Genomic DNA, 26944 nt, shown 5'->3' with positions numbered 1-26944 from the left:
ATTTCAAATATGACCTCTCACTGTTTTGGACATCTGTATTCCAAAGAGTAAAAATGTACCAGAAACAAATGGCAGGATGAGCCTTTTTAATATAATTTGAACTTTGAAAGTCGGTTCAGCAACTTCTGTGTACCAGTTTCCATTACAGAATTGCATGTGCATGTGTGCTTGGAGGGGTGGGGGTGTGGACTGTGTGTGTGTGTGTTCATGGTGTGTGGTGTAAGCTGTGTATGTGGTGGGCTGTATATAGTGTGTGTGCGCGCAAGCGCGTGTGTGTGCATGTGTGTGTGTGTGGTATGGACTATGTGTATGTGTGGTGGGCTGTGTGTAGTGTGTATGTATGTGTGTGTGGTGTGGACTATGTGTATGCGTGGTGGGCTGTATGGTGTGTGTGTGTGTGTGTGTGGTGCAGGATATGTATGGTGTGTGTGTGTGTGTGTGTGTGTGTTTGTGTGTGGTGAGAGATCCATCGCCTTGCTGGGCCTTGTGCATGCCAAGCAAGTCTCCTACCACAGAACCACACCCTCAGCCTAAGACTATTTCTAAAGATCTTAAAAGAATAATTGTTTTCCATTCTCCTAAAGAACTGCTCACCCACCCATCCAGGATGAGTGCTCAGTTACATTGGGCTAATCCCTGTTAGGCCGACTCACTTCAGGGCCGTGGAGGACTGTGGGGCAGCATGTAGAGTTGGAGCTGGCTTTAGCGTCAGCTGCAGAATGTTAGCATGCCCATTCCACGCTTTCTTTCTGTCTCATCGTTCGGAATTCTCACTCAGCCAGCATTCTTCACAAATAAAAATAATAATAGAATTATTAAGCATTTCAATCAATCTAACACTGGACGTGAAGTCACGAGCCTGTAGTCTCAGGAACTAATGAAGGTAATGGATAAAGATTGCTTGAGCCTATCAGTTCCAGGCTAGACTGAATAACGTGCACAGGTCTTACCCCAGAATGAAAGTGCCTTTAATCCAAACTGCCTAGCAAAGAACACACATATGTGTACTCTGTTCTGAGAACCAATCAGATTTGAAGGAGCAAAGCAAAATGTGCTTCCAGGAAACACATGCAATAGCTGTAAATACCTACCTTCCACGAAGCACCATATAGCCATGCGATAGATTTAAATACCTACCTTTGCTTTGAAAGATGTAAAGGTGTGGGAAAGGGAGAGGTCCGTCCAGCTTTAGCTCAGTTAGAATGCAGAGCTTGTCTCTGTTCTCCGCAAATCCTGACTCACCTGCTGGTGCAGAATCTGAAAGGGTGGAGCATGCAGATGAGCCTCACTTTGTCAGGTTAACCCCACAAGTGTCTGGTAGAACTCAGGGTGAGATCGGGGGCTAAAAACATCAGCTACTGTACTAAGACTTAATGGTAACAAGTATAAATTTTTACAACTTTCAGTTGAACCAGAAAAGCCAAGGTGGAAGTGTGAAATAGATCGACCGGCAAGGGAGAACGTGCTTGTGGTTTCTGTCTTCAGAGTAAACGCTGTTTGACTGGTGTCGCTGAGAATCCCCGGACATGGAAAACACAGATTCTCTCTTGTCCCTTCATTGAGGAAGAGCTAGAGAAAGTTTTCTTAATGGTGATTAGCATATATTATGTTATGGCCATGATTTTGTATAATCTATGGGTTTTCCAAGACCAGCAGTAATGATTGCTCTTAATATGATTCATGGACTAGAGAGCTGGCTAGGCAGCTAAGAATGCTCATTGCTCCTCTCAGAGACCCAAACTGGGTCCTCAGAGCACATGTTAGGCTGATACTCGATACTCCAGTTCCAGAAGATCTGAAGCCCTCTTCTGGCCAGTGCAGGTACCCACACATATTTGGTGTACAAACACACACACACACACACACACACACACACACACACACACTTAAGAGCAAATAAAAAGACGTATAACTTACCTTTCTTTAGTAACAGTCAAGGTGAATTAATCATGTGTTTTTTTTTCATTTTAGAAAGGGTTTCTTTATATAGTCCAGTCTGATCAGAAACTACTATGTAGCCCAGGCTGGCCTCAAACTCACTTCAGTCCTCCTGATGAGTTCTGAGATTATAGGCATGAGCCATTATTCTCTGCTGATTATGTAAAAAACCTGTGGGTTTTTATGATTGAAACTTACCATATTATTGTGATTTTTTAAGCCCAGGTTTGTTGTGTGGGCATTGTGCCCACAGCTTCATCACCTGAGAGCAGAGTTCAGCGTGTGTGCTCATCTTAGGGGTCGTGTTCTGAATGGGGTCTTCTGCCATTCAACAGCAGGCTCTGGCTCGCAGGAGGATGAAAAAACTCTCAAGTTGCTTACCTTGTGTGTAGCTGTTTTTTCTTTTACGGCGGCACCCAAGAATTGCGTGGTTTGGAGTAATATCATGAATTCCGTTAAAAAGAGTTTCTATTTTGTACACTGTATCAAAGAATTTAAAAACAAGCTTTATCACACCAGTCTTCTACTTAGTTGTGAAAAAACTCAGTGTACATTTATCAAAAATAGATCACTAAATTCAAGGAAGATATGCAACTAAAAGATTAACTGCATTTAGCCATATGATGTATGTGAGGCTCTTCCCACTTGCTAAGGATGTTCTCAAAGGGTGGGTGCTGTATGTGAGCCTCTCCCCCTTGCTAAGGATGTCCTCAAAGGGTGGGTGCTGTATGTGAGCCTCTCCCCGCTTGCTAAGGATGTCCTCAAAGGGTGGGTGCTATATCTGAGCCTCTCCCCGCTTGCTAAGGATGTCCCCCAAAGGTGGGCGCTGCATTGCACCCACAGGCTTCCTCTCCCTGAGAGCACCAGTTCTAACGTGTCAGATCCCACTTTTATTGTTTGGCAGGGTCGAGGGCATACAGATTTCCCAGCTCACCTAGCGGTTCTGGTTGCTATACCACATCATGTGAAGGTAACCTGGGTTTCCACGGTTCCTGATCCAAAATTGAGACCAGTGGCTGGCGTGTATTGAGTGCTTGCTCTCTGGCGCACACTGTTGTGCACACCCCAAACCCGTGTACATTCTCAGCAGCTCTGTGAGAACGGATGCCTCAGAGGCTAGGTTACCAGCTGCCTTAATGATACCACCGGGAGGGCTGCTACAACAGATGAGATCAACCAACATGAAGGTGTGTACGGTTCTGGAAACCAGAAATCCAAATCGCTATGTCAGCGGGGCTGTCTGCTCCCTTCTGAAGGCTGTGAAGGAAACATATGTCCCAAGCATCTCTCCTTGCCTTGTGCATGGCCATCTTTGACCCGTGTTTTTCACACTCCCTTCCATCTATCTCTCTGGCTGTGCCATTTTCCTTTTTTCAGAAGGGCGTTACTCCTAATGGACTGTGGCGCACTCTAATGTCCCCATTTGAACTTGACTATTCCTGCAAAGACCTTAGCTCCAAACAAAGGACAGTTGGAGGGACTACTGGAGGAGTGAGAAGTGTAAGGTGTGAATTTGGCGGGGAGGCATTGACTTCTTATAACAATTAAAGCTTGTAAAAAGAAAAGATTTATTTAGGGTCGCAGTTGAAAAGGTTCCAGCCTGTGGTTAGATGCTCTTGTTCCTTTCAGATCTATGGTGAGTCTGCTTTCTGTGGTAGGATCATAGCCCAGGAGCAAAGGAGAGAGGAAGAGACCCGGGCCACACAGAGCCCATCAAGGGCCCCATTGACCTAAAGACCCTCCTATTAAACTTGACCTCCTAGAAGTACCACCAACTCTTAATAGCAACAAGCCAAGAGTCAAGCTTTTAGCACAGGAGTTTTAGGGAACATTCTAGATCTAAACTACAGTAGGGAATGAGGTGGAAAAAGAATGAACAATTCGACCAATAATACCATTATCAAAGACAGCAGACTTCCAATCTAACAGTCTGGCCTTGGCATCCAAGCTTGCTTTCATTGTCTCCTGTACTGCTCCAACCGTGACATGTGAAACTGCCATTTTTGTGGGTCAAGTATTGGGAGTATTTATATGGTTTGATCTGGCCTGTTTCTAGATTATACCATTCAGATCATTTCTGTAGATCCCACCCCTTTGATGTACCTGACACTGGCAAATGCAGAATATCCAAGAAATAAAGGAAGTGGCCTACAGCTTGGAGGAGGTGCACCTTCCTAGGGATGTCTCTTCCTGATTTTTATCTTTTCAGGTAGGGAGGACCTAAGCATTCACTCAAATACCCTGACAAGCTAAGTGCACCGTGGCACAATGAAACATGTGCCCCGCCCACCCCTGTATTTATGTTCTAGCAAATGCAGACATTTGGGACTTAGTGATGGAACCAAGACTGTCTCCATGTATATTCACTAGTGTGTGGGTTAGGGCTCAATGGTTAGAAACTAGGAAAACCACCTCCCTCTGCTCACTCTTGCCAAGACCAGTGCTCGTATCTAACTGTAACTATGGCAGTAGACAGTTTCAACATGCAAAGTGATGGATTTCAAAGTCCCAAGGCATGGTGAAGAGTGGTTCAGTCCTCTGTGCGGGATTGAGTTCTCATGGTGCTCCCCCCCACTTCGGCATGTCTCTTGTTGTCCTTGTTCAGTTCATGTGTAGGCAGTCGTGGGGAGATTTTGGGGGTATAGCTATGGGTAACTAAAGGATGTGAGAAATTGTGTCTGTCAGGGAAGAGCACCCAATTATTTGCCCAATACAAATGTCAACTCTGAAAGCATACATGGGCGTAACACTTTATAAACCAAGTGGCTTTTATTAAGTGTATGCATGTGCATATATATGTACATTCATATAATAATTATTCATAAAAGCAGAAGGTGTGAATTTGAAAAAGAGCAAGGCGCAGTATACAGAAGGACTTGGAGGGAGAAAAGGAAAGGGAGAAATGGAATTATATTATAATCTCAAAATTAGAAGAAGTTTTAAAGAGGAGTAGTCAAATATAAATTTTATAAAATTTATAAAAGTTCATTTTAATTTAACTTAATCTTTTAAAAATTGGCACATAATAAAGTATATATATATTTATATATATAAGAACATATATGTGATGTTCTTATTGGAAAAAATGCCATAAATTTATGTCACTGCATGGGAAACTTTTCATTTTCTTGTCCTTTATAAAATAGTCTCTCTTTCAAGATGTTCAAGAAAGGCTTTTTAGCAGTGCAATCGAAGTCTGTCTAACTTCCTTTTCTCTCCTGCAAAAGCAGTTTTCCTGGTGTGGTCTCGGGATCCAAGCAAGGTCTCACACATGCTGGACAAAGCGTTCTAGCATGCATCTGCATCCCCAGTGCTCCCCGTTTTAACACCTTTTCACTCCCCAGGTGGTACCATGCACAGGAGTCATCAGAGAAAACCGGGGTTCACACTAAACGTAGCAAACACCTCTGAAGCCTGCTTCCATGCCCTGGGGCGGTACTTCAGATCTGGCAATGTCCACAGGACTCTGAAAATCAGGGGTCCTCTCCTGTCCCTTCTTCTCTCTCACAAACATCTCTGTTCTTGCCCGTAGGTGTTCCAACCCCAAGCCAAGAAATCCTACGGCATACCCTAAACACACTGGTACGGGAGAGGAAAATCTACCCGACTCCAGAAGGCTATTTCATTGTGACCCCACAAACTTATTTTATCACGCCTTCCCTCATAAGAACTAACAGTAAGTGGTACCACTTGGACGAGAGGGTACCTGACAGGTCTCAGTGTGCCTCTCCACAACCGGGAACCATAACGCCCTCTGCCTCAGGCTGTGTCAGGGAAAGGACATTACCCAGAAAGCACTGCGACTCTTGCCACTGCTGCCGAGAAGACGTGCACAGCATGCATGCCTCCACTCTGCAGAGGAAACCCGCCAAGGACTGCAAAGACCCCTACTGCCCTCCTCCACTGTGCCAGGTGCCGCCCACTGAAAAAAGCAAAAGTACTATAAATTTCTCCTATAAGACAGAAACTCTCTCGAAACCTAAAGATGGTGAAAAACAGTCCAAAAAATTTGGCCTCAAGTTATTCCGGCTGAGTTTTAAGAAAGACAAGACCAAACAGCTGGCCAATTTCTCTGCCCAGTTTCCTCCCGAGGAGTGGCCCCTGCGAGACGAGGACACGCCGACGACCATCCCCCGGGAGGTGGAGATGGAGATCATACGGCGTATCAACCCGGACTTGACAGTGGAAAATGTCATGAGGCACACGGCACTGATGAAGAAACTTGAAGAGGAAAAGGCTCACCGGAGCAAGGCCGGGTCCTCTGCCCACCACAGTGGGCGGAGTAAAAAGAGCCGGACTCACCGAAAGTCCCACGGGAAGTCTCGGTCCCACAGCAAGACCCGCGTGTCGAAAGGTGATCCTTCAGATGGCTCACATCTGGATATCCCGGGCGAGAGGGAATATGAATTCTGCGACCCCCTAACCAGGGCCCCCAGGGAGGGCTGCTTCATCATCGAACACAAAGGAGACAGCTTCATCATGCACAGTAACACAAACGTGATCGAGTCCCATTTCCCCATGACGCCCGAGTGGGATGTGTCTGGCGAACTGGCCAAAAGGAGAACGGAGATGCCCTTTCCCGAACCTTCCAGGGGAAGCTCCCACTCCAAAGTGCACCGAAGCCACAGCCATACCCAGGACCGGAGGTCCAGGAATGAGAGATCCAACAAGGCCAAGGAGAGATCCAGGTCCATGGACAACTCCAAAGGCCCCCTGGGTGCTTCTTCTCTCGGGACTCCGGAAGACCTGGTAGAAGGCTGCAGCCAAGATGACCAGACCCCCAGCCAGTCCTACATTGACGACAGTACCTTACGGCCTGCGCAGACTATTGGTCACCAAAGGGCTCTTATATCGTCTGCCAGTTATAAAGAGGTATGCATTCCAGAAATAGTCGGTGGCAGCAAGGAACCTTCTAGTGCTTGTAGCCTTTTGGAGCCAGGCAAACCCTCTGAGAGTATGCCGTCCTATGGGGAACTCAGCCCTTGCCCAGCAAAAACAGCTGTGGATGACTATTTCCAATGCAACACCTCTAGCGAGACTGTGCTCACGGCGCCGTCACCTCTGGGGAAGAATAAAGAGGACCATGACACGTTGACCCTGGTGGAGGGGGTAAAAAAGCTGTCTCCGTCTGAGAGGCAGACCCCTCATTCTTCCAGGGAACCTGTTGGGCACAAGGAGGAGTCACCGAAAGGGCCAGGTGGGGGCCCTGCTGCCTCTGGTGGTGTGGCAGAGGGGTTGGCCAATGGGCGCCTGGTCCAACATCATAGTGCAGAACCCAGCAGCCTGGACAAAAGGAAAGAAATATTCAGCAAGGACACACTGTTCAAACCCCTACACAGCACCTTGTCTGTAAACAGCTATCACAAATCCAGCTTGTCCCTCCTCAAATCTCACCCGAAGTCACCTGTTGACACACTGCCAGGCCGATGCGAAAAACTGGAACCTTCCCTGGGGACCTCCGTGGCCCAAGCCATGCCCCCGTCCCAGCGTCAACAGGAGTCTGGAGGGAACCAGGAGGCCTCTTTTGACTATTACAATGTCTCCGATGATGACGACTCTGAGGAAGGGGCCAACAAAAACACAGAGGAGGAGAAAAACAGAGATGATGTGGGCACCATGCAGTGGCTCCTCGAGAGGGAGAAGGAACGGGATTTACAGAGGAAGTTTGAGAAGAACCTCACCCTCCTCGCCCCAAAAGAAACGGATAGCAGCAGCAGCCAGAGAGCCACCCACTCCGCTCGCCTGGACAGCATGGACAGTAGCAGCATCACGGTGGACAGTGGATTCAACTCCCCACGGTAGGGAGAGGTGTCCCTCTGCATCCGCATACACCCGCCAGGGCCCCAGGAGTCTCAGGCTGTGAATGAGGGCTGTGGGTTATGTGACTTGTGTTGTTAACAACCTGTTTCTAACTTCTTTTTCAGGAATTGAAAAAAAAAATGTTTCTGCAGCTGTAGAGATCACCAATCTGGACTGGTGGGTTGGTTACCCTTCCCGAATTCTTGCCTCAGTCTAGTAAGACTAAGACCAACACTCCCAGCGGTTTCTTCTATTTGTATTTGTAATCCCAGGAAAAGGGATTTTTTTTTAATCCTTCAAAAAAAGTAACTTTCTGAGTACAAATAATATAGTCATTGGGAAGAAAGGGTTGGGTATAAAATCGATGCTAGCATAATGGCCCCTCTAGTGAGACTATAGTAATGGGCTTTACAATATTTCCAAAGGATCTAAAAGCTTGGTACCACTCTAATTCCTTTGCCGTGCGTAGTCTGTTCTGCTTGCTCGGATGTCTTCCTCTTTCACCTGTGTGTGGATGGAGACATAAAAGCTTGTTCCTCTCACGAAAGTTAGGGGCCATACTCTGTGAGAGCAAACACTTGCCGGCACTTTCGCTTTCCTGCCTGTAGAATTGACGGTGTCTGGACACTGTCGTTTTGTAGTCTTGCTAGTTCAGCAGTACTGACAATTGGGAGTGTATAAGACCCAATGGTCCTCATCAACACACTGAGGTTGTTTAGGGCTGACAAACACAAACCCAGGGACGTCCCAGCTCCTGTTTTTCTCCGTAACTCTTTCTTCTCCTTAAACAGCCACTTGGAACCTAAATCTTGCTTCTAAACTCTTCTCCAGATTGGTGACTCTAAGGCGCAGAAATGCTACTCAGACATGCATATCCCCCATCATCTCTGATTTCCGATATGATAGCATTTATAATCACAATAAGTACCCACATAGGTACTTCATATACGCTCACTTATGTTATTAAGAATTGCAATTCATTCCATTGTGATTATCGCACCCTGTTGCTGGGCTGCTTGGGGACACATCATCTCAAAGTCAGACTTGGGGATCATTATAGTATTTATTCCATAATTAAGCATTTGCTATTTCTTGAAGGACCAGTTCTTGACTTGTTATTGTTTCTATTTTGATTATGTAACCTTTTCACCCCAAGTTTACCCATAAATGGAAGTTCCAATGTCTAACGCACATCTATCAGAGTTGGCACTCTGGAAAAGTGCTGGGGAATCCAGGATCCCGGGCCTCTGCGTGCATTAAGGATCCTCAGGAAACCCTGGGGAGCAGTGCCCTGGCCTTTTTAAAGAATCTGTTTTGCTAAATTTTCCCCCTCCCACACCAGATTTTATTTTCCAATTAGTGTCTCTGTCCTTGGCCACTGATTTTCCTGTTCTGTATCTTTTCCTGTCTTGGAAACTCTAGCAGAAGGAGCCAGATAATCGGAGGTCTGTGGTAAAAGTTCAAAGCCATTGCTTATAGAAAAGATGGTTTACTTGCTTGTATTTTATACTCATTATTTCTTATCATGGAGACTCCTCTGCCTAATGCTTTTCTTGTTATACTTTCATGCCCTTCACGTTACCCCTCAGCACCCAGACTTTCAGCAGTAAATAGTGGCACTCCCAAGACTGTTATCAAGGGGATGTTGGGAGTGAGTGGTTCTTAACCCTTTATAATATTGAAAAGTTTTGTTTGTTTAGGGATGAAAAAAAGTACCCATGAGATAGTTGAACCAGGATCTTCAAAGAATATATATTATCTTGAACTTTGGGCTGTGTAACGTAGAATTTATAAGTGGGTAGCTTATTGAAGTTCATTTTCATTTTTAAATAGGTACTTAGATGCCTTGTCGTTGTAGAAAGAAGCATTAATTCTAAAGAGAGAGAGAGAACTCTAACCCACTAGCCACAGGTCTGTCTAGTAGTACTTGAATTGGATCTCCTTTCTGGGAAATTGTAGATCTCCCAAAAATTTTAGGCAGGATGCCCATTCAAGAGTTCCCAATTTTCCTGTTTTATAGTGAAAACCCTTTATTTAAAAATGGGGTGATAGGCTTGCTTTCTATGCACTTTAAGGTTCACCAAGCTGCCTTTCTATGCATGAGAGAGAACAAAAGAGAACACCAGACTTCCAGTGCTTTCACCGTGCGTGGCACCCGGTGAAATAACACTGCCACGCAGTTGCTGCTCCATTACCACGAGGAGCGTGAAGTTTGAGTTATTTGTGGGGTTCTTCCCTTAAAACAGGCCACTAAGCAATTATGATTCTCCTGAGACAAATGGTTTCTCTCTACACTTGAAGGATTTGGTGTTGACCTGGGCATCATCTTTAGCCGTGTTTTCAGTCCCGTTTTTTGGAAACTAAAGAGTATTTAAAACAACAAACAAACAAAGAGAACCCAAAAAGGATAGAAACTTGAACTGTGTGTGAGAAGTTATATTGAAATGAAAAGTCTTGAAATGTAGAGTTTCAAATGTGAGACCCCCAAATTGGCTGAGCAACATCAACACAACTACCAGAGACACGATGCGCTGCCATGGGCGTGTGCTCTGGAAAGCCTGTACTGGAAAGAGGATGAATAGCAGGAACACTTAGTGAATCTCTCCCCCTACTTAAGAAGTCCTAAGCCTCCGTTCACCCTCTCTCCCTCCTCCCCCTCTCTGAGACATGATCTCTCTTCACAGTTCTGACTGTCCCTGGAACTCGCTCTGGAGACCAGGCTGACCTCAGACTCACAGAGATCCACCTGGCTCTGCCTCCTGAGTGCTGGGATCAAAGGTGTACACCATGGCTCCTGGCTCAAATAGCTCATTTTAATGGTTGCATTCTATTATTTGCTCTCTCTTCCAAATTAAATTTGAGAAGTATTTTACTGCCATATTTGCCATAAATGTTAGCTGTCCGTCAGTGTCTCCAGATCCCTCCGTACGAATGTCACAGACGGCGCTCATGATTCCAACTGTCATGAAATATAGTCTTTGCAAAAACTGGATTACTGTACACATTTATCCCTACGAGTGCATTGGATGCAGCTCAAAGGTGTCTTGCAAAGACATCTCTTAACTAACATGTCATGTTGGAATGATTTATGTTTCTAGTTCCAAGTACGCTGTACAGAATACAGCAGGCGCTTCATAAATGATAGACTGATTCTTCAAAAGCTATTTTAAAAAATAGGTCTTTTGGACCCTACAATTCATTTTTACATAGAAAAAAATGCCATGAGTGATCATTAGATTCCCAAGCTGATCTACAGTTGTTATTTAAATGAGTCGGCAATAGATGCGTAACAGAAATAGCGCTTCCCTAGCTTTCTAATGTGCCAGTACATCAGTGCTTATTTCTGTTCCACAGTCACCCTGTAAGTAGGTAAACCGCAGCACAATTCCCTCCACTATAGACCCGAGGAAGTGAGATGCCCTTAAAAGTTATTCTCATGGACCAGATAGCCCAGTGTGTAAAAGACACTTGCCACCAGGCCTGAGAGCTCAGGTTGATGCCCAGGTTCCATTTTAGGGAAGAGCAGAAATGACTCCCACAAACTGTCTTCTGACCTTTGCACACATGCCATAGTGCACACCCACACACCCACACCCACACACTAAATAGATCTTTTTAAAAGGCACTACTGTGACTGAAAGTGCAGTGAATGGAATGTGCCATAAAACCTTTGGGATTCAACATGTGCTTTGCCCTCATCCTTCCTCCACTGACCCCACACCTCAGACCCAGCTCTGGGAGAACTACTGATTGGTTTTCTGGAGAAAGAGGCCAGGCAGGTAAGCAGGTAAGTCAGGTATTTTCTATCCTAAGAGGCATTTTGTAGCATTCATTAGTTATGCTCATCTAACCAGAATCTTGGTGGAAAAAATTGGCTTAGCTTGTTAAGTGCATTAATCCTCTACATTCAGAACGAGTATTGGGGGTTTTGTTATTGTTGTTGTTTGTTTGATTGGTTGATAGTCAGTGAACATGTTGCCTTTTAAACATTTAATTCCTGGGTTCTTGATGATGAAGATGTTGGGTCACTAAGGGATCAGGAGTAAATACCTCGTTGGAAGTAACTGCTAAGGGAGGAGGCGGTGTCTTGACTGTGGTTGCTCACACAATAGCTAGGTTTAGCTGGCTTGACTAAGTACAGAGACCAGGTGAACTTTGAATCCAGCCAGTGGGGTAGGTGCTTTGAGAATGGTTTTGATTTCTCTGCTCTGTGTAAGTGGGTAAATTTCTTCAAGTCACCTTGAGGATCTTAAATACCATCCCCTTTCCCTCCTGCTCTGTCTGTGAGTGATCTTATTTCTGCTGTTGTCCTGACTTTTCAAACATGAATGTTTTAAATCTCCTTTTGCAGCAAAAGAAAGATTCAAATACTTCCAACTTGGAAAACTTAAGCAGAAGTAATGAAGTTTTAAAGATCACCCCATCCTTAAGAAATGAAAATATTCCTACCAAAGGGAGACAGGAACGAATTGCAGCTTCACAAATCAATAGGAAAGGGGAGATGCTCTTTATCTGAACATATGATTGTGTTTTAACTGAAGCGTTAAAATAGAGACAGGGGTATAAAGTATTTACAAATAATTGCATTCCTATCCCAGTGGGGAAGTCAGCTAGTGGCATAATTGAAGTCCACTCATCACGTTAACATCTAACCAAAAGCAACAAAAACAGTGGAATCTTTCCGTCCAATTACGGAGTTTATTCGAGAACCATGAAGTCTGAATTCTCAACTTTTGGCAAAACCATCACACAGGTATGTGTATTCTTTGTCAAAGCCAGTGTGATGGTCGTCTGTCACATTATATTTTGAAGTCATTTTCGTAAAGACGGGGAAGCCACACATTTGGTAGTCAGAAGCCCCTTACTGTGTGAGCTGCGGTTCGTGTCTCCCATGATTCCCAGGGCCTGGGCTGGAAGGGTACATGCAGATCATAAGTGGAGACACGTACTGATAAGGCTTCACGAACCAACAGGAAATCCATTAGCTCCGTCATTTGCTCTTCCTTCTGGGCTCAATATGTAATTGTTTATGTTCAAAGCAAAACCAAAAACCAACCCCTTTTTACTCTTCTAGCACTCGGGAGAGCCTGGCTTCCAACACATCAAGCATTGTTGAAAGCAACCGCCGTCAGAATCCTGCTCTGAGTCCGGCCCACGGTGGAGCTGGTCCAACCTTCAACTTCCGCGCAAGTACGGATCCCCCGACCAACGAAGCTGAGAAATTACAGAAACCTTCCAACTGCTTGCAAGCTTCTGTTACTAGTGTATGATTGTCCCTCTGCCTCAGACCTTCTGTCTTGTCCGATACAGTAACGTTTACGACAATTGGGGCTGACGTTTACATCTCTGCAAAGACAAACATCTCAAGCACAGCTTGGGGGGTCACTTGAGCTGTGCTGCTAAGTAGGCTAGGGCAAAAAAAAAATCTTTATTTCAGAGTATTGCTTTTCACATTTATGGCTCTGTAGCAACCGAATAGCAGTAGGGGAGATATGTATACTTCTGCTTCACTAACTGTACCTGAACACACATAGGCAAGTCTAAACACTGTACGTGGAACATGCATTTTTCAACGTCATGCAGTTGCCAATTCCATTTTGAAATGCCACAGATGTGTGTTGCTCCCAGCCAATGGGGAATGGGGCCAGGGAACTAACCCTTGACAACCGCCCCTCCCCTTAAAAAAAAAGCCAAGTCACCATAAAATGTAAATGTAAGGGTCTCCATCGTGAGAGAAATCGATGCCAAACTGAGCAGAAGGGACCCCAGCCCTTTGTGTGTGAGTCCTTTAGGCGCCAGCCATTTTTCACTGTGAGTTTCCACGACACTCTTGCAGGAGCCCATGGCAGCGTGTCAGAAAGGGTCCCGCCGGAAGTCCTTAGAGTGTTTGTTTTCAGGATTCTGTTTTTCCAGTGCACTCGATGCTTGTCTTGAGTTGTTTTACCTTCCACGGTCACAGACGGGAATATAGGCCTTTGAAGTGGACAGAGGAAGGGGAATCCAGTCGCGCTGGGCCACGGTACTGAGTGGCGGAGAAGGTGGTGTGGACTTTCGGGAGGGCTGAATCAGATATTGAAGAAGGGATACCTTCCTCCTTGTGACACTGGGATGAGCTTTCTTCCTATCATAGATGCAGTGGTTAGTTTGTTTGGAAGCAAAAATGTTCTTTATGATACAAATGAAGAATGTGGTCCAAGGGTGTTATTCTTTCTAATGGAAGGGACATAAATCTATTTTATGTAGTTTTAAATAGAATGCCTAAATTAGGCTGTGGGAGATCATTTTTAGTGGTCGTAGGAAAGAGCAAATTTAGGGAGAGTTGAACTTCAGGCCTTTTATTCCTGGGAAGATATCTATAGAAAAAAAATCCTTTAAAGTAATTTTTGATTAGAAGTGTACATGGACCCATATAATAACCAGCAGAATGTCCTCATTCCGCTGGTATGGTATATCCTTAATTTGTACTCCCCTAAAATTTATCAGAATGATGATTATGCATACATGAACTATGCCAGAGTAATGTTTACAGATACCTTCTAACGATTTCAGGAGGCCTGTTTTAGGTGGACCGTGGGCTCACTCACTCTGCATCTTTTAAGATGATTTCTTCACACTCTACTTTGGTTTGCAATGTCATGCTCAGTATCAAAAGGCTCCACAGTGGGGGGACCACTAGCCAATACACTTCAGTCCTACAAGTAAGGCCTGCTTCGACAGAAGAGTATACAGAAGATGCTGTATACCATAGGATTCCTACGTCTGTAGGCACTGGAAAGCCATCTACTCCAGGGTTACCTCTGATCCCAGTAGATGGTCTGACATGAAGTTTTATTCAGCTTAGTGTTGGATGGTGCTTTTTGGAGCCATGGATCATAAATTGATTCATAAATAAACAATTTTAAAATCAATGTAAAGTATTTTCAGCCAAGATCTCAGTAGTGAGCATAAGTCTGTGAGAGGTTTCTTTTCCTGGGTTAGGCTTAATCACTAGCAGTGTGTTTGAGGAAACACAGTCATGTGAAGTCGTGGGAAAGTCTCTCACATTTTGCCTGCTATACAGAAGCTGCATTGGCTCAAACTGGGCTCCTCAGTTTTGGTATAAGACATTGCTTTGTGTGCTTCTTGTAGTAAGGCTTAAGCACAGTGGGCAGTATACTGCTATGTCATTGAAATGCTTAAGCCAATTGGGTTTTGAATCCCATACCTTCTTTCCCCCCAGGCATGCCACCTTTACTGAAAAACACATTGTTTCTCTCATGACTTAAGTATGTCCAGAGAGAGCAACCACGTGTCCACGTTCCAGAATGAGCAGCCATGGATCTGGTGTTCTATACAGTCTTTTTGCTTGAGGCGCTGTATGCCATAGGATTCCTAGATCTGGTCTGTCTAAATTAATTTTTTCCCAATTTTTTGGCATACTCAGTCTGTTAATAATAGGAACATTCAAAAATACATTAGACTCTGATAGACACTCTGGACATAGCCATTGAAGGAATCTAGTACTGTGTGAGCAGCAAGGACAGAATTCTGTTCAGGAAAAGAAGCTTTAAAGACATGAATTTTGATGGTTTGCGAGAAATAGGTTTACAGAAGACATTATTCAAATAAAATGTGTACACTATTTGCCTAATCACTATGGGGTACATGATTTCAGAAAGAAACAAAAGACCCTCCCTTAACCAGCAGCCATTAGCATAGAACGAAGGACTTCAAAGATGATATGCCACATAAACAGATATTCCACGGAGAAACACTCCTGTGTGTTTCTAATCTGGATTCTTGAATGGAGGGACATTGGTGGTGGGAAGCTCATGACAGACATGACAAGTCTGTGTGTCTAAGATGACCTCATCAAGATGGTGAGACTCTTGACGCCCACAACCCTGAAGCCCTCCCTAGGCTTTGCCAATATTCCTCTCCACTGGAAGCTAGCTTTGTGTTACACGACTGCATGTCTAGTCTTAGCGTTTATCAATGGAAAGGTTTACAAAACTGAATCTGGTTGAATCTCTGTGAGGCATTCAACTTTAAAGGGTCAACACATCTGTCGGCATTTTGCACACTTCTATGTATTATTATGATACAGCATATTACTTTATGGTAATTTTTATTTTTACATATAACTACCTCCATGAATTTAATGAGATGGCGGCAGTGTGTTCAAGTGTGTTCTTCAGAAAAGCAATGTTGAAAACACGCTTCTGCGGTAGGCCATGGTGTTCCCTGTGTGTCCGTGACTTGCCCATTGGACTCATGACTTTCGCACTGCCGTGGTTTTTCCTTCACACCATGCTGTGGCTTCCAATTGTAAACCTGTTGTCTTCTTTCTCTCTCCTTTCTGCCCCGTGAAAGCACATTTGATTTGTTACAAGTGAATGACATTTTAAAATGTTCTAAAATTATTGTCTTCCCCATTCTTCCATTCCTGCTACAAAAAAAAGAGGAAGGAAGGAAGGAAGGAAGGAAAGAAGGAAGGAAGGAAGGAAGGAAGGAAGGAAGGAAGGAAGGAAGGAAGGAAGGAAGGAAGGTCCTCTTTGGCAGAGAGCTACTTGGTAAACATTTGAGAAATTATTAATTCCTTTAAAAATTGGATTGGATTGCTAGGGCTTTTTTTTTTCAGTAACAAAAGACGTGAAAAATTTGAACTGCCAACATGAAGCACTTTGGGCCTCTCTGCCGTTTTGATATGCTACCCTATGAAGCCCAACCCTCCTTTTTATTAAAAGAGCTGTGCCGTGCATTCTGAGATGTCTGTTAAATAATTTGTATACCATTTGGTGTGTTTTGCACATCTCAGGAGACCTTAATGAGTGTGTTTGTGCACCCAATAGAGAACAGAAATAGGAGCACTGGAAGGAGACTAGCTGGGGAGAAATGATAAATGCCTGAGCCTTTGATGTTGAAGAATCCAAGTTCAGGGACTATAAATTGAAAGGGAATCTGGAGGAGCAGTGATTTGAACACCAGCTGTTCCCAAATGCGTCTCTTTTTCAAAAACTCAGCCACTATTGTTAAAATGCACATCTAAAATCTTTCGCAGCCACCACGGAGACTAGGATGGTGGCCTGTAGGAAAGGGTTATTCTTTTAGGTTGACATAGCTTCGTAAAGTTCTACCCAGGATTTACCACTTGTCCACCAAGTGTACTTGAAGATAAAGTTCATAACTTGAATGAAAAGGCATAATTCTCACAAAACCGTAGCGATCATTTTCGGGAAATGTCTTACCATTTGGAAGGGGTAGCATTCTAAGCTTAGGCTAACGGTCAACCACTAGTAACGTTTCGCAGCTCATCTGGGGATCTCAAAGTGCTTCCAAAGTGTTAGATGTGCAATTACACAGAGCAGGTCCTGTGTGTGATTCCCTGTGCTTGACAGGGGCAAACAGACGGAGTGACTCACGGTCACCCAGAAACCCAGTGGCAGCTACCAGGGACCTATTTTCTATCTGTTGGAGAGACCATCATGAGAAATCACTACAATGCTATTTTTCTGATGTGTGCTAATAAAGAAAACAAATTCAGCTTGACACCTTGTCCATTTTCATTCGAAGAGTTATGGCTGTTTGGAATCTCAACACCTCTGCCCAAATTGCTGGTTATTGAGTTAGGAAGTGGGAGATGGCCAAATCCACACCATGGCCTTTGCCGTTCAAGGCCAATCCAGACATCCACACTTGTTTACAGTTTCTTATTGGGTTTTTGTAATTGCTGTAAACTCCAGCATCAGGAACATTGGCTGTTCCAGGCAGTGGAAGGTGCTGAAACAGTTTTTAGTTTTGTTTTGTTATTTTAAAGTCTTTATAAGCACTCTGCACAGTGCTCAGCTCAGTAACGTTCACCACAGTATACAAAGCCCTGCTTCGCAAGATCTGGGAAGCTGGTCCAGTTCCAAGTGTTTTCTCAAACAATGAGACAGAAGGTCTTTGATGCCTGCTTTCTCCATTCCCACAGACCAGTCCCAGATCTAACTAGCTGTGTAGTGTCAGACCACAGTGGACCCAAGTAGAAGTGGTTGCTTCCTTGTCCGCCCATCCCCCCACCCATTTGTCAAAGCCATCCAGTAATGTCCTGTGAGTGAGGGACTCCTTGGCCCATGTTTAAGGCTTGGGGAAGCTAGAAACAAGAACAATGAGCGCAAAAGCCATGGGAGGCATTGTTCTTTGGGTTAGTTAAAAATGTCAGGAAAGGCATTGCTGTCCTCTGACTTTGGCCAAGAGATAGAAAACAATTGGCCGTTATTCTCTGAAGGTGTTATAGTATTAATGATATAACTGACACTTTCCCATGGAGTTTTCTGTAGGAGACGTTTCATAAATTATACATATGAGACATTTGATTATTAGATCTCATGTGTTTGTAAAAGGTACTGGCGTCTCCCTGCTTGGCGTCTGTCCCGTTCCCTGGTCTTGCATCAGCAATGCAGAGGGGCTCCCCCGTGGTGGCTCCTCCCATACACACTTCTGTGTCTTCACTGCTGTTCATAGACTTAACAGTTGATGACTTGCAGAATTTAGAATTCGGCAAAGCTCAAGGGGAACTAAGCCTTCTTGTCGTTGTATGCGGGCAGTCAGAGGCCTCGAAACGCTCCTTGTTGGCTTCGCGTGTGAACACACACCCCTGCGAACACATACACACACCCTGCGAACACACACGCCCTGCGAACGAGGAAGTGTTGGCGAGCGAGGCATCCATGGCTCTAGAAGGCAAAATGGAAGCCTAGCGCTTGGCTGGTCCTTGTATACCTGCCTACCTCCCTGTCCAAAGGCTGACCTTGGTACCTCCATTCCCTTGCTCTCGCCCAAAAGAGGTATCAAACCTGAGACCCGAGCTCTCCTCCAATGCCAGTCCTCTACAGCTCCAGGAAATCCATCACACAGAAAACTCTCGGCAGCCCCAACTCTTCCTTCCCTCCGAGGAACACCCTCTCTTCCTCCTTGCCCTCCCCCACCTCGCTACCTACACCACCACGGTTTCCACATTGGAAGAACAGAATAGCGCGCAGTATTGTGCGCGCATGCCCAGTTAGGAATCAAATTGCCCTAGGGTCACCTCCACGTACCTATCAACAGCTACAGATTAAAAGTCCTTAGAGCAGTGACATCCGTCCCACTATCTGGAGAAGAATTCAGTTTGAGTATCCGAGTTTCAAGGGATCCCGATTCTGTAGGTGTCTTTCTCTGAGCGACTTGAATGTGACCATTCCATTAGCGCCAATGAACTAAGAAGTGCAAGTGGGAATTACTGTACGTTAGGAAGGAGTTTTGCAGCCAAGACTGCCTTGAATAAAATGTTTTTGCACTGAAAAAAAAAAAAAAACCTTTAAATGACTCGGTCTCTGGTTGCTGTAAAGGTCATCCAGGATGGATGTTCTGTTTATATTGTATAGTATTTCATATGAAATAGCTGCAGTTCATGAGACGTCTTCCCTAATGTTCCTGATTTCTAACAGCACATTTGTAACATGGTTTTTATCGTGTCCGTGTACCATATTGTAAATGATGCTTCCTTGTCATGCTTAGTATAATAACTTAAAAGGAAAAAAAAAAGGACAGGGATTTTTGTAAGTCTATATTTGAAAGTCCCTCCATATGGTAATATTGTGTTCATGTTGTTTATGTAGTGTTGTGTGAAATATCCATTTTGGATTGTGTTACTTTTTAAAATATTAAATAACATTTGGTTATATGTGTAAGTGGATTTTTTTTTTTTTGCTACTTGAGGGAAAAAATCATTTAGATGAGGTCGGGTTTTCGCTTTGATTAATGTGATTTTTGTAACAGAGTTCTGTTGCGCATTCTTTATTACAGTTTTTAAATTGAAAACCAAAAATGGAGTTCCTGTATCGAAATTATTTTCCTATGGATTTTAAAAAGATCACATTTTGGGGTGGGTTTAACACAGTGCAATGGTTAGAGTTGTGTGTGGTCCCCCATTTTTATGAAATTATAGAGCAACATGGTTATTTGGGAGCTTTTTTAAAAAAAAATCACTCATTTCTAAACAAGTTAAATGTCTCGCAGGTAAATACTGGGATGTTTGCATGTAGTTAGAAGTTAGGGATGCCTGCGTGTTCCGAGGTCTTCAAGATCTAGGCATGGGTTTCTAATCCTAACAGCATTCAAACACCATGTATTGAAAAGAATTTTTCTTTTCAGTTCATGACTAGGGTTGAGGAGATGACCCAAGAGAGTACTTGTTTCACAAACATGAGGACCCGAGTTTAGATTCCCAGCACCCACATAAACTCTGGGTACGATGGTTCTCCTCTATAGTAGAGGGTCAGAGGCAGGATCCCTGGGTTCACTGGCAAACAGTCAAGCCAGACTGATTGCTGAACTCTGGGTTAAGTGAGAGACAGTCTTGAAAAATACAGCAGGGAGGAACTGAGGAAGACACCTCAGGTCAACCTCAAGTCTCCATATACAAGCATGTATACATATGCGTACATCACACATAGAATTGTGTCTGTATTTAACATGCACAGATGGTCATTCTTTGTCAGTTCCCATTAACAATCACCTATAACTACTTTCGTAGTATTTATGTCACGGTAGTTATTGTGTGCCATCTAGATATGGCTTAAAGGATGTCATCTTTAGACGTGCATAGGCTATACGCAAACACAGAAGCATTTTCTGCTGCAGTTGAGGATTTGGATATTTGGGGAGGGGATCCTGGAGCCTATGCACTGGGGCTCGAAAAGATGCCTTTACATTCTGTTGAGTCCCCTCCCTGCGGACAGATCTTTAGAGAATGAGGTCTATCTTCAACTAAAAATGATGTTCTGTCAAATGAACGATTAAGCTAAGAAGCAGGCTGTCACCCCCGAACACTAGACTGCTACAATTGAGACCAATTTTCTTGTAAAGGCAAAATCCTAACCCAGACTTCCAAAAAATGTCTTGGACAATAATCTCATCTTTTGAATTAATTTGAAGAGCCCAAGGTGGTGACTTTGAAGGCAAGTCTCATTTTGTTGAGCCTGTCTTGAGCTTGTCTATATACACTGCACAGCACAGCTACTCCCATTTTCAGGCGTGAAATGGGAATGAGCCAGCGCATTGTTCCCTGGTGACTTCAGCATCACCAGTTGCCGTGGTCAAGGGGAGGGCACCGTGTGTGCTTTTCAGCAGAATCCAGGGACCTGGATGCTTGGGAGAAATCTGGGAACTTCATAAGAAGATTGAAAGCAGGTTTCTGGCTCCTTTGAGAGAACAGTCACATTTCGTAAAAGTCCTCTCTTTCCGAAGGAAATGGTATGGTTTTAACTTGCTTTTATATGTTTCAGAGTGGGGAGACTCCCGCCCCCTCCGTAGAGAAAACCCAAATGGAATATAATTGCCTCCTACTCTGTTTGCCGCTACAAAATGGAGAAACAGTGAATAATAAAAAGGAGTTAGTCACCTGACTTCCATAATGTTCTTAACTGTAAAATCTTATCCCTACTATGGGAATACTCGGATTGACTCATACTCCCATTTTCAGGCCCCGGGACTCCAGACCTTTCCTGTCAAACAACGAGTTCATCTTGCAACCTGTGAGGCTGTGTGCGGTGGATACCTGCACACGGCCCCATGTGTGCGGTGGATACCTGCGCACGGCCCCATGTGTGCGGTGGATACCTGCGCACGGCCCCATGTGTGCGGTGGATACCTGCGCACGGCCCCATGTGTGCGGTGGATACCTGCGCACGGCCCCATGTGTGCGGTGGATACCTGCGCACGGCCCCATGTGTGCGGTGGATACCTGCGCACGGCCCCATGTGTGCGGTGGATACCTGCGCACGGCCCCATGTGTGCGGTGGATACCTGCGCACGGCCCCATGTGTGCGGTGGATACCTGCGCACGGCCCCATGTGTGCGGTGGATCTCTGCGCACGGCCCCATGTGTGCGGTGGATACCTGCACACGGCCCCATGCAGTAACAGCAAGAAAAGAGAAGGCGTCTGCACTCAGGAGAGGCGGGGTGGAGGTTTGGCTGCATCTTGAAAGGGTCACTGGAATGTCCTGTGAAATGCAATCTGATAGGTAAGAAAAGTAAGACAAAGTTAGTTTGGATCCAAAGGGCAAAAATGAATAGGTTGCTTCCTTCTTGATGATGTCTAGGAGTTTGGGGCTGCATCTACTGCCCCCCTAAAGTAGATGGACAACATGAATCCAAGGTGAGTCTCAGCCTAAAGCGTAATTAACTATTTATTCTCTAGCCTCCAGGTTCCATCAAACAAAGGCCTTCTTGGTCACATCCCTTCGTATTTCCTTGTTTCTCTTTATTGCAAAATTCCACACATTATCTTCTATTACCTTGGATTTCTTTTACTATCCTGCCTAAATACATTTTTTGTGTGATTTTTGTCATGCTATTAGCATTTGATCATGGGCCTAGAGATGGCCCAGCAGGTTATGTCCTTTGTCATTGAGTCTAATGACCTGAGTTTGATCCCTGAGACCCACACAGGAGGGGAGAACTGACTCATGCAAATGGCCCTCTGATCTCAATACACATGATGTCATGTGCGCACACACACACACATACACATGAACATTCAAATGCACAAAAGACATTAGGACTGTTTTTCAAGATTTATTTGTGTGTGTGTGCGTGCGCGCATGCACATGCATGCACCAGTGTGCATGTTCCTGTGATAGCCAGAAGAAGACATCAGATACCCTGGTCCTGCAGTTGTAGGTGATTGTTAGCTGTCTGATATAGTGACAGGAACTGAACTCAGGTCTCCTGGGAGAACAGGAAACATTCTCTTCAACTCCCTAAAACAGCTTGAAAAGAAAATAATTTTTTAAAAAATGTTCTCAATTATTTATAACCACAATGGATTAGTTATATCTTAAATTTCCTATTCATATTCATGGATATAAATAATCCTAGCCCAAGTCCACAGACCAGTGTATTCCAGCATCTCATTCCCGCTCACCTCTGTGTCGGGAGCATTTTGACTGCCAGTTCTCCTATGGGAGTCGCTCGTGTGTGTTCACTTGGGGTCAGATAAATAACTGGCCATGTTCAGGTATGTACAGATGGGTATGTGGGTGGATTACTGATGGTGATTACTCTCTCCAAGGCTTAGAGAACCCTGGAGAAGAGAGGGCCAAAAGATCAGAAGAGCAGGAGGAGGGCAGAGATGGCTACAAGATGCTGACTTACCATGTATCATGGCTATTGTATCGTAAAGGCACACCTGAGGTCTCCTGCACTGGGCCAACACAACCTGGGCCTGTGGAGATCCATCAGACACATCCTTAACAAATAAGCAAACAAGGTCTCTATTGCAAAATGCTAAATATATATTTTATGATTATTTGCCTTTTAAGCTTACAAGAGTAAAAAATGATTTTTTTCCTTAGAAAAATCTTCCTTTCTTCTTCCTTCCTTTTCTCCCTCCCTCCCTTCGTCCTCTTTCTTCCTCAGCTTCCTTTGCCCATATCTCCCCGCCTTCCTTATTCATCCAATCTCTCATCTGTCTATCTGTCATCTATGTGACTGTGTCTGTCTATTTACCTATCTATCTACATATCCTTCTATCATTCTTGTATCATCTATTTTTTATCTATCTACCATTGATCAGTCTATCATCTTTTTTTCCTCTGCAAAGGCAGTGAAACAAAAGATGCTTGTAATGACTGACTCTCTGAAAGATAGGTCACTTGGGGGAAGTTATTCTCAACTTTTAAAATATCTGTGCTTTAAGCCAGCATCTTCCCTTCTTTGGCCAACCTCAGTGTGGAACCCTTTTTCTTCCCCTACGGTGGAATAACAGTTCAGGGGTCGTTGCATGGGGGCACCCATCTGCCAAGCTCAGCACAGTGCCCCATCATTTATCACTGTGGCAGGACAAGTGAGATGGACTTCCAGCAGACCAGAGAAGACAGTCGTTTCTTTCCCTCTGCGGCCTTCCTGTGCTCTGCGAAGGAAGCTCACGTGAGGCATATGAACTGAATAGCAAAGTATCCAGAATGGGTAAGTTCAAAGAGTCTCTGGAATAAGGCAGCAGTCTTGGAGAGAGGTGTCCCTTCCATGCCTCCTCTGTCATTAATAACAGCCACCTGAAGTAGACCAGGGAGGCTCCCGAGGGGCCACATAAGAAGTCAGGCACATGAGCATACTAGAGAACGTGTTTCCATTTGACATGTTTTCTTGTGAATTGATGAAACTATAAACACGTAGGAAGGCTTCCCTGAGCTCAAGAGGACATTTAGCGGAGATTTTAGATCAGAGCATTTCCATAATAAACAAACGAACAAATGAAAAACCCTTTACAGTTTGGACTCATAGAATTGCAAAGAAATTATACAAAGTTTTTCCTTGTCCTGTGCCCAGTTTTCCCAATTAAGCTGCATCTCATTCTAATATGGCACATGGGTCACTATTAATGAATGAGCACTAATATTTTTAATGATTACTATTAAATTAGATCTTTAAAGTATTTTATTATACTTCTTGAGTGGTGTGTTGCATGTGTGCATGCCTGTGTGTGTGTGCACGCATGCGCATGTGTATAGAACAGAGAACAACTTGAAAGAATAGGTCCATCGCTTCCACTAAGTGGGCTCTGGGAATTGAACTCAATTAGTCAAGCTTAGCAGCAAGCGCCTTTACCCAATGAGCCAGCTTGCTGGTCTTTGAATGTTATACACTGAAGTACATACTTCCTCCACATTTCCTCACTTTGAACATACCATATTTTTTTTCTGTTCCAGGAGCCCGTCTAGGAATCCATATTAAATTTGCTTGCATGTATCCTTGTTTTGAGATTTCGTTCTTTCCCTTGGTTTCCCTTCACGGCCTGAGTGTATGTATGCACCGCCCCTTCTGCTGGAGAAGAAAGCACTGGTGCCCTTTGGGTACTATAGCAGGAGTTGACACGTCCCTACCTCCTCCTCCTCCATGCTTCCAACCTCTGCAGAGCTTAGCTTCTGCATATCTCAAGGTTCGGATCCAATGCTATGCCGCCACAAGGGCCCCCTGAGCCTGCTTCTCTCCGTCCATGCTCTGGTAAAACCTGCATAGTTTCCAGCCCTGTGTTCTCATCGTTTTTTTTTTTCTAATCTTAGAGACAAATCTCATTCGAGACCTCTTCCTCTCCAGAGCAACGCGTATTGCTTTCACACTATGACTCGTTTCACAAGGGGACTCCATTCATCCTGCCTTCTCGGTGCCCCATTGAGCGAGGAAAGTTACGGGAGGATTCGCTGTGCAAAAAGTGGACTCAGCGCGCTGGCGGGAAGGGAACCTCGAGCGTGTGGAATACAATCTGAAGGCTGCCGCTGTGTGGCTTTTGGAAATGTGTTCGCTGAGAAGGGCTAAGGAAAGCCAGGAAGGAAGACCTGGCCTTTGGAATGTCATAAAGTTGTTACAAGATTCAAAGATGAAGGGGAAATGTCTGGCCCTTCTTAGGACAAACTGGGGTCCCTTTGCTTTAGACTCTGTGGGCGTAGTTTCTACACGCAGTGTCCAGTGTGCGGGGGTGGGTGCAACGCGGGATAGGCAGGGGGTGTGTAAGTGGAGAAGGGCTGCGGATGTGGCCCGTGGGTAGAGCGCTTGCTTCAGACATGCGCAGACCGCTGTGTTCAATCTCCAGCCCCACACACCTTCATGAGTGTGGATGCAGGGAGAATAGATAAAAAAAAATTCTAGGAAAACCCACAGAACCAGCTAATTCTGAGAAACTGTTGATTTGTGGAGGGGGAAATGTTGTTAAACGCAACGTTGGATCATTTGTAGGGGTTCTGAAGCCCTGCGCACTCTGGGTCTTAGAGGAGGGGGAGGGGCTTCCCAGTGGCTGCAGTATTTATGAGTTCGGGCACAGCGTGTTTCCTTTTAGCTGTATCTCCCATCTAAAGGCATCTGACTATAGTTTAGGCAAAGTTCCCACAAAAGTATAACAAAAATTTATTCTCTCTCTTGATGTAACCCCCACCCGTCTTCGCCACGCGTTCCTCTTTCTTCTGTTTCTTGTCATTTCTTTCCCCCTCCCCAAAGTCTTCTGTTCTTTCTCTTTAAGCATCTGTGGGAGGTAGTTTGGCCTCGGGATAATTTTTCACCTTAATGTTCTCATTTCTTTCTGCACATTGCACGCTTTTCAAACAAACCCTTGAAATTTGATTTCTTGATAACCTTTCTGCTATCTTCCTCCAATAGCTGCCCCAACCATATATATATATATATATATATATATATATATATATATATATATATGTATATGTATGTATGTATATATGAATGACTTTGTAGCTGTAACATAGAGACTTAGAGATTAACTGGGGAGTCGACTATTGTAAAGTACTGTGCTTCCTCTCCAATATTCAGTTTAGCTGAAACTCAACTAATTTTCCTAATTGACAAGCCACCACCTCTGTTTGGGTTTGCTCTGGCTCGGATGCTACCAGAAATCTCCAACCACTTCAGTCTTCCTGAGCTCTTAGGGAGGGAACATTTAGAGGGGTTACAAGAATGAAGCCATCTTAGTGGCCCCAGGTTTCAGACACAATAGCTACTATCCTCCTCTGAAGTTGGTCTTCAGGTCAAGGGACAAGGTCTCCAAAGACAAGTTCCCTGGGGGCGAGGGGTCCTGACTGACATCGGGAAGACAGGCGCCAAGGTCCACTGCTCACAGAAGTCTCGCCTCCACGGCAACAGCTCTCCTAGCTTCAGTCGCTGGCCTGCTATGATTTTCTACTCTAAGGATGTTTATTTTAAAGTCAGAACACTGTGGGCAAAGCAAATGGTGACGAATGTGAGATAATAAGAGAAAGAAGCATGGGGAACGGCTGACGTCCCGAGTGAAGTTGACACGAGCGAGGCCATGTGGAAGACCCCCACGCCTCGGACCCATGGGAGCGGCAAAGCCTTCCCCAGGTAGGGCTCAAGGAGATGACAAAGCCTTCCCCAGCTCTGCGTCTAGATGCTGACAGTGTGCAAAATTCAGCAACATCGGCTTCTTCTGGGATGACTGCGAGCTCAGACTGCTTCCCTACCAGTCTACTTTCCCCTTTCTTCCTGTGCTGGGTTGTTCTTCCTGTGCTGGGTTGTAGAAGAGGTCTTTCTATTAGAGGGAGCACAGTCCACCAGATCCCGACTTTTCTCTTTCTCTCTGTGTGTGTGTTGGCCGTTTCTTCCCTCCAGCGTTACCCCAGTCAGGTTCCCAGACCCAAGTCATGCAGGCAGAGACAAGGAAGGGCTACATGTGACTGA

The 26944-nt window shown here is 44.7% G+C and overlaps 1 protein-coding gene across 4 annotated transcripts in view; it reads left to right on the top strand.

Annotated features, from left to right (window-relative positions):
- Window positions 1–19430, top strand: part of Stox2 (storkhead box 2) — a 230896-nt gene extending 211466 nt beyond the window's left edge. For 3 of the 4 annotated variants that reach the window (XM_075986734.1, XM_075986735.1, XM_075986736.1), the window contains 2 exons: window positions 5471–7736; window positions 12812–19430. In XM_075986734.1, coding sequence (XP_075842849.1) covers window positions 5471–7736; window positions 12812–13007 — 2462 coding nt within the window. In that variant the 3' untranslated portion in view covers window positions 13008–19430. Of the gene's footprint in view, window positions 1–5470; window positions 7741–12811 lie in introns of those variants that run through there. The other variant, XM_075986737.1, reaches the window with a different exon arrangement.
- Window positions 19431–26944: the final 7514 nt, after the last annotated feature.

Source organism: Microtus pennsylvanicus, chromosome 9 (assembly GCF_037038515.1).
Source record: "Microtus pennsylvanicus isolate mMicPen1 chromosome 9, mMicPen1.hap1, whole genome shotgun sequence".
Taxonomy (NCBI): Eukaryota; Metazoa; Chordata; class Mammalia; order Rodentia; family Cricetidae; genus Microtus; species Microtus pennsylvanicus.
Note: the sequence above shows the minus strand (reverse complement) of the source record. Positions and strands in the feature narration are given on the sequence as shown.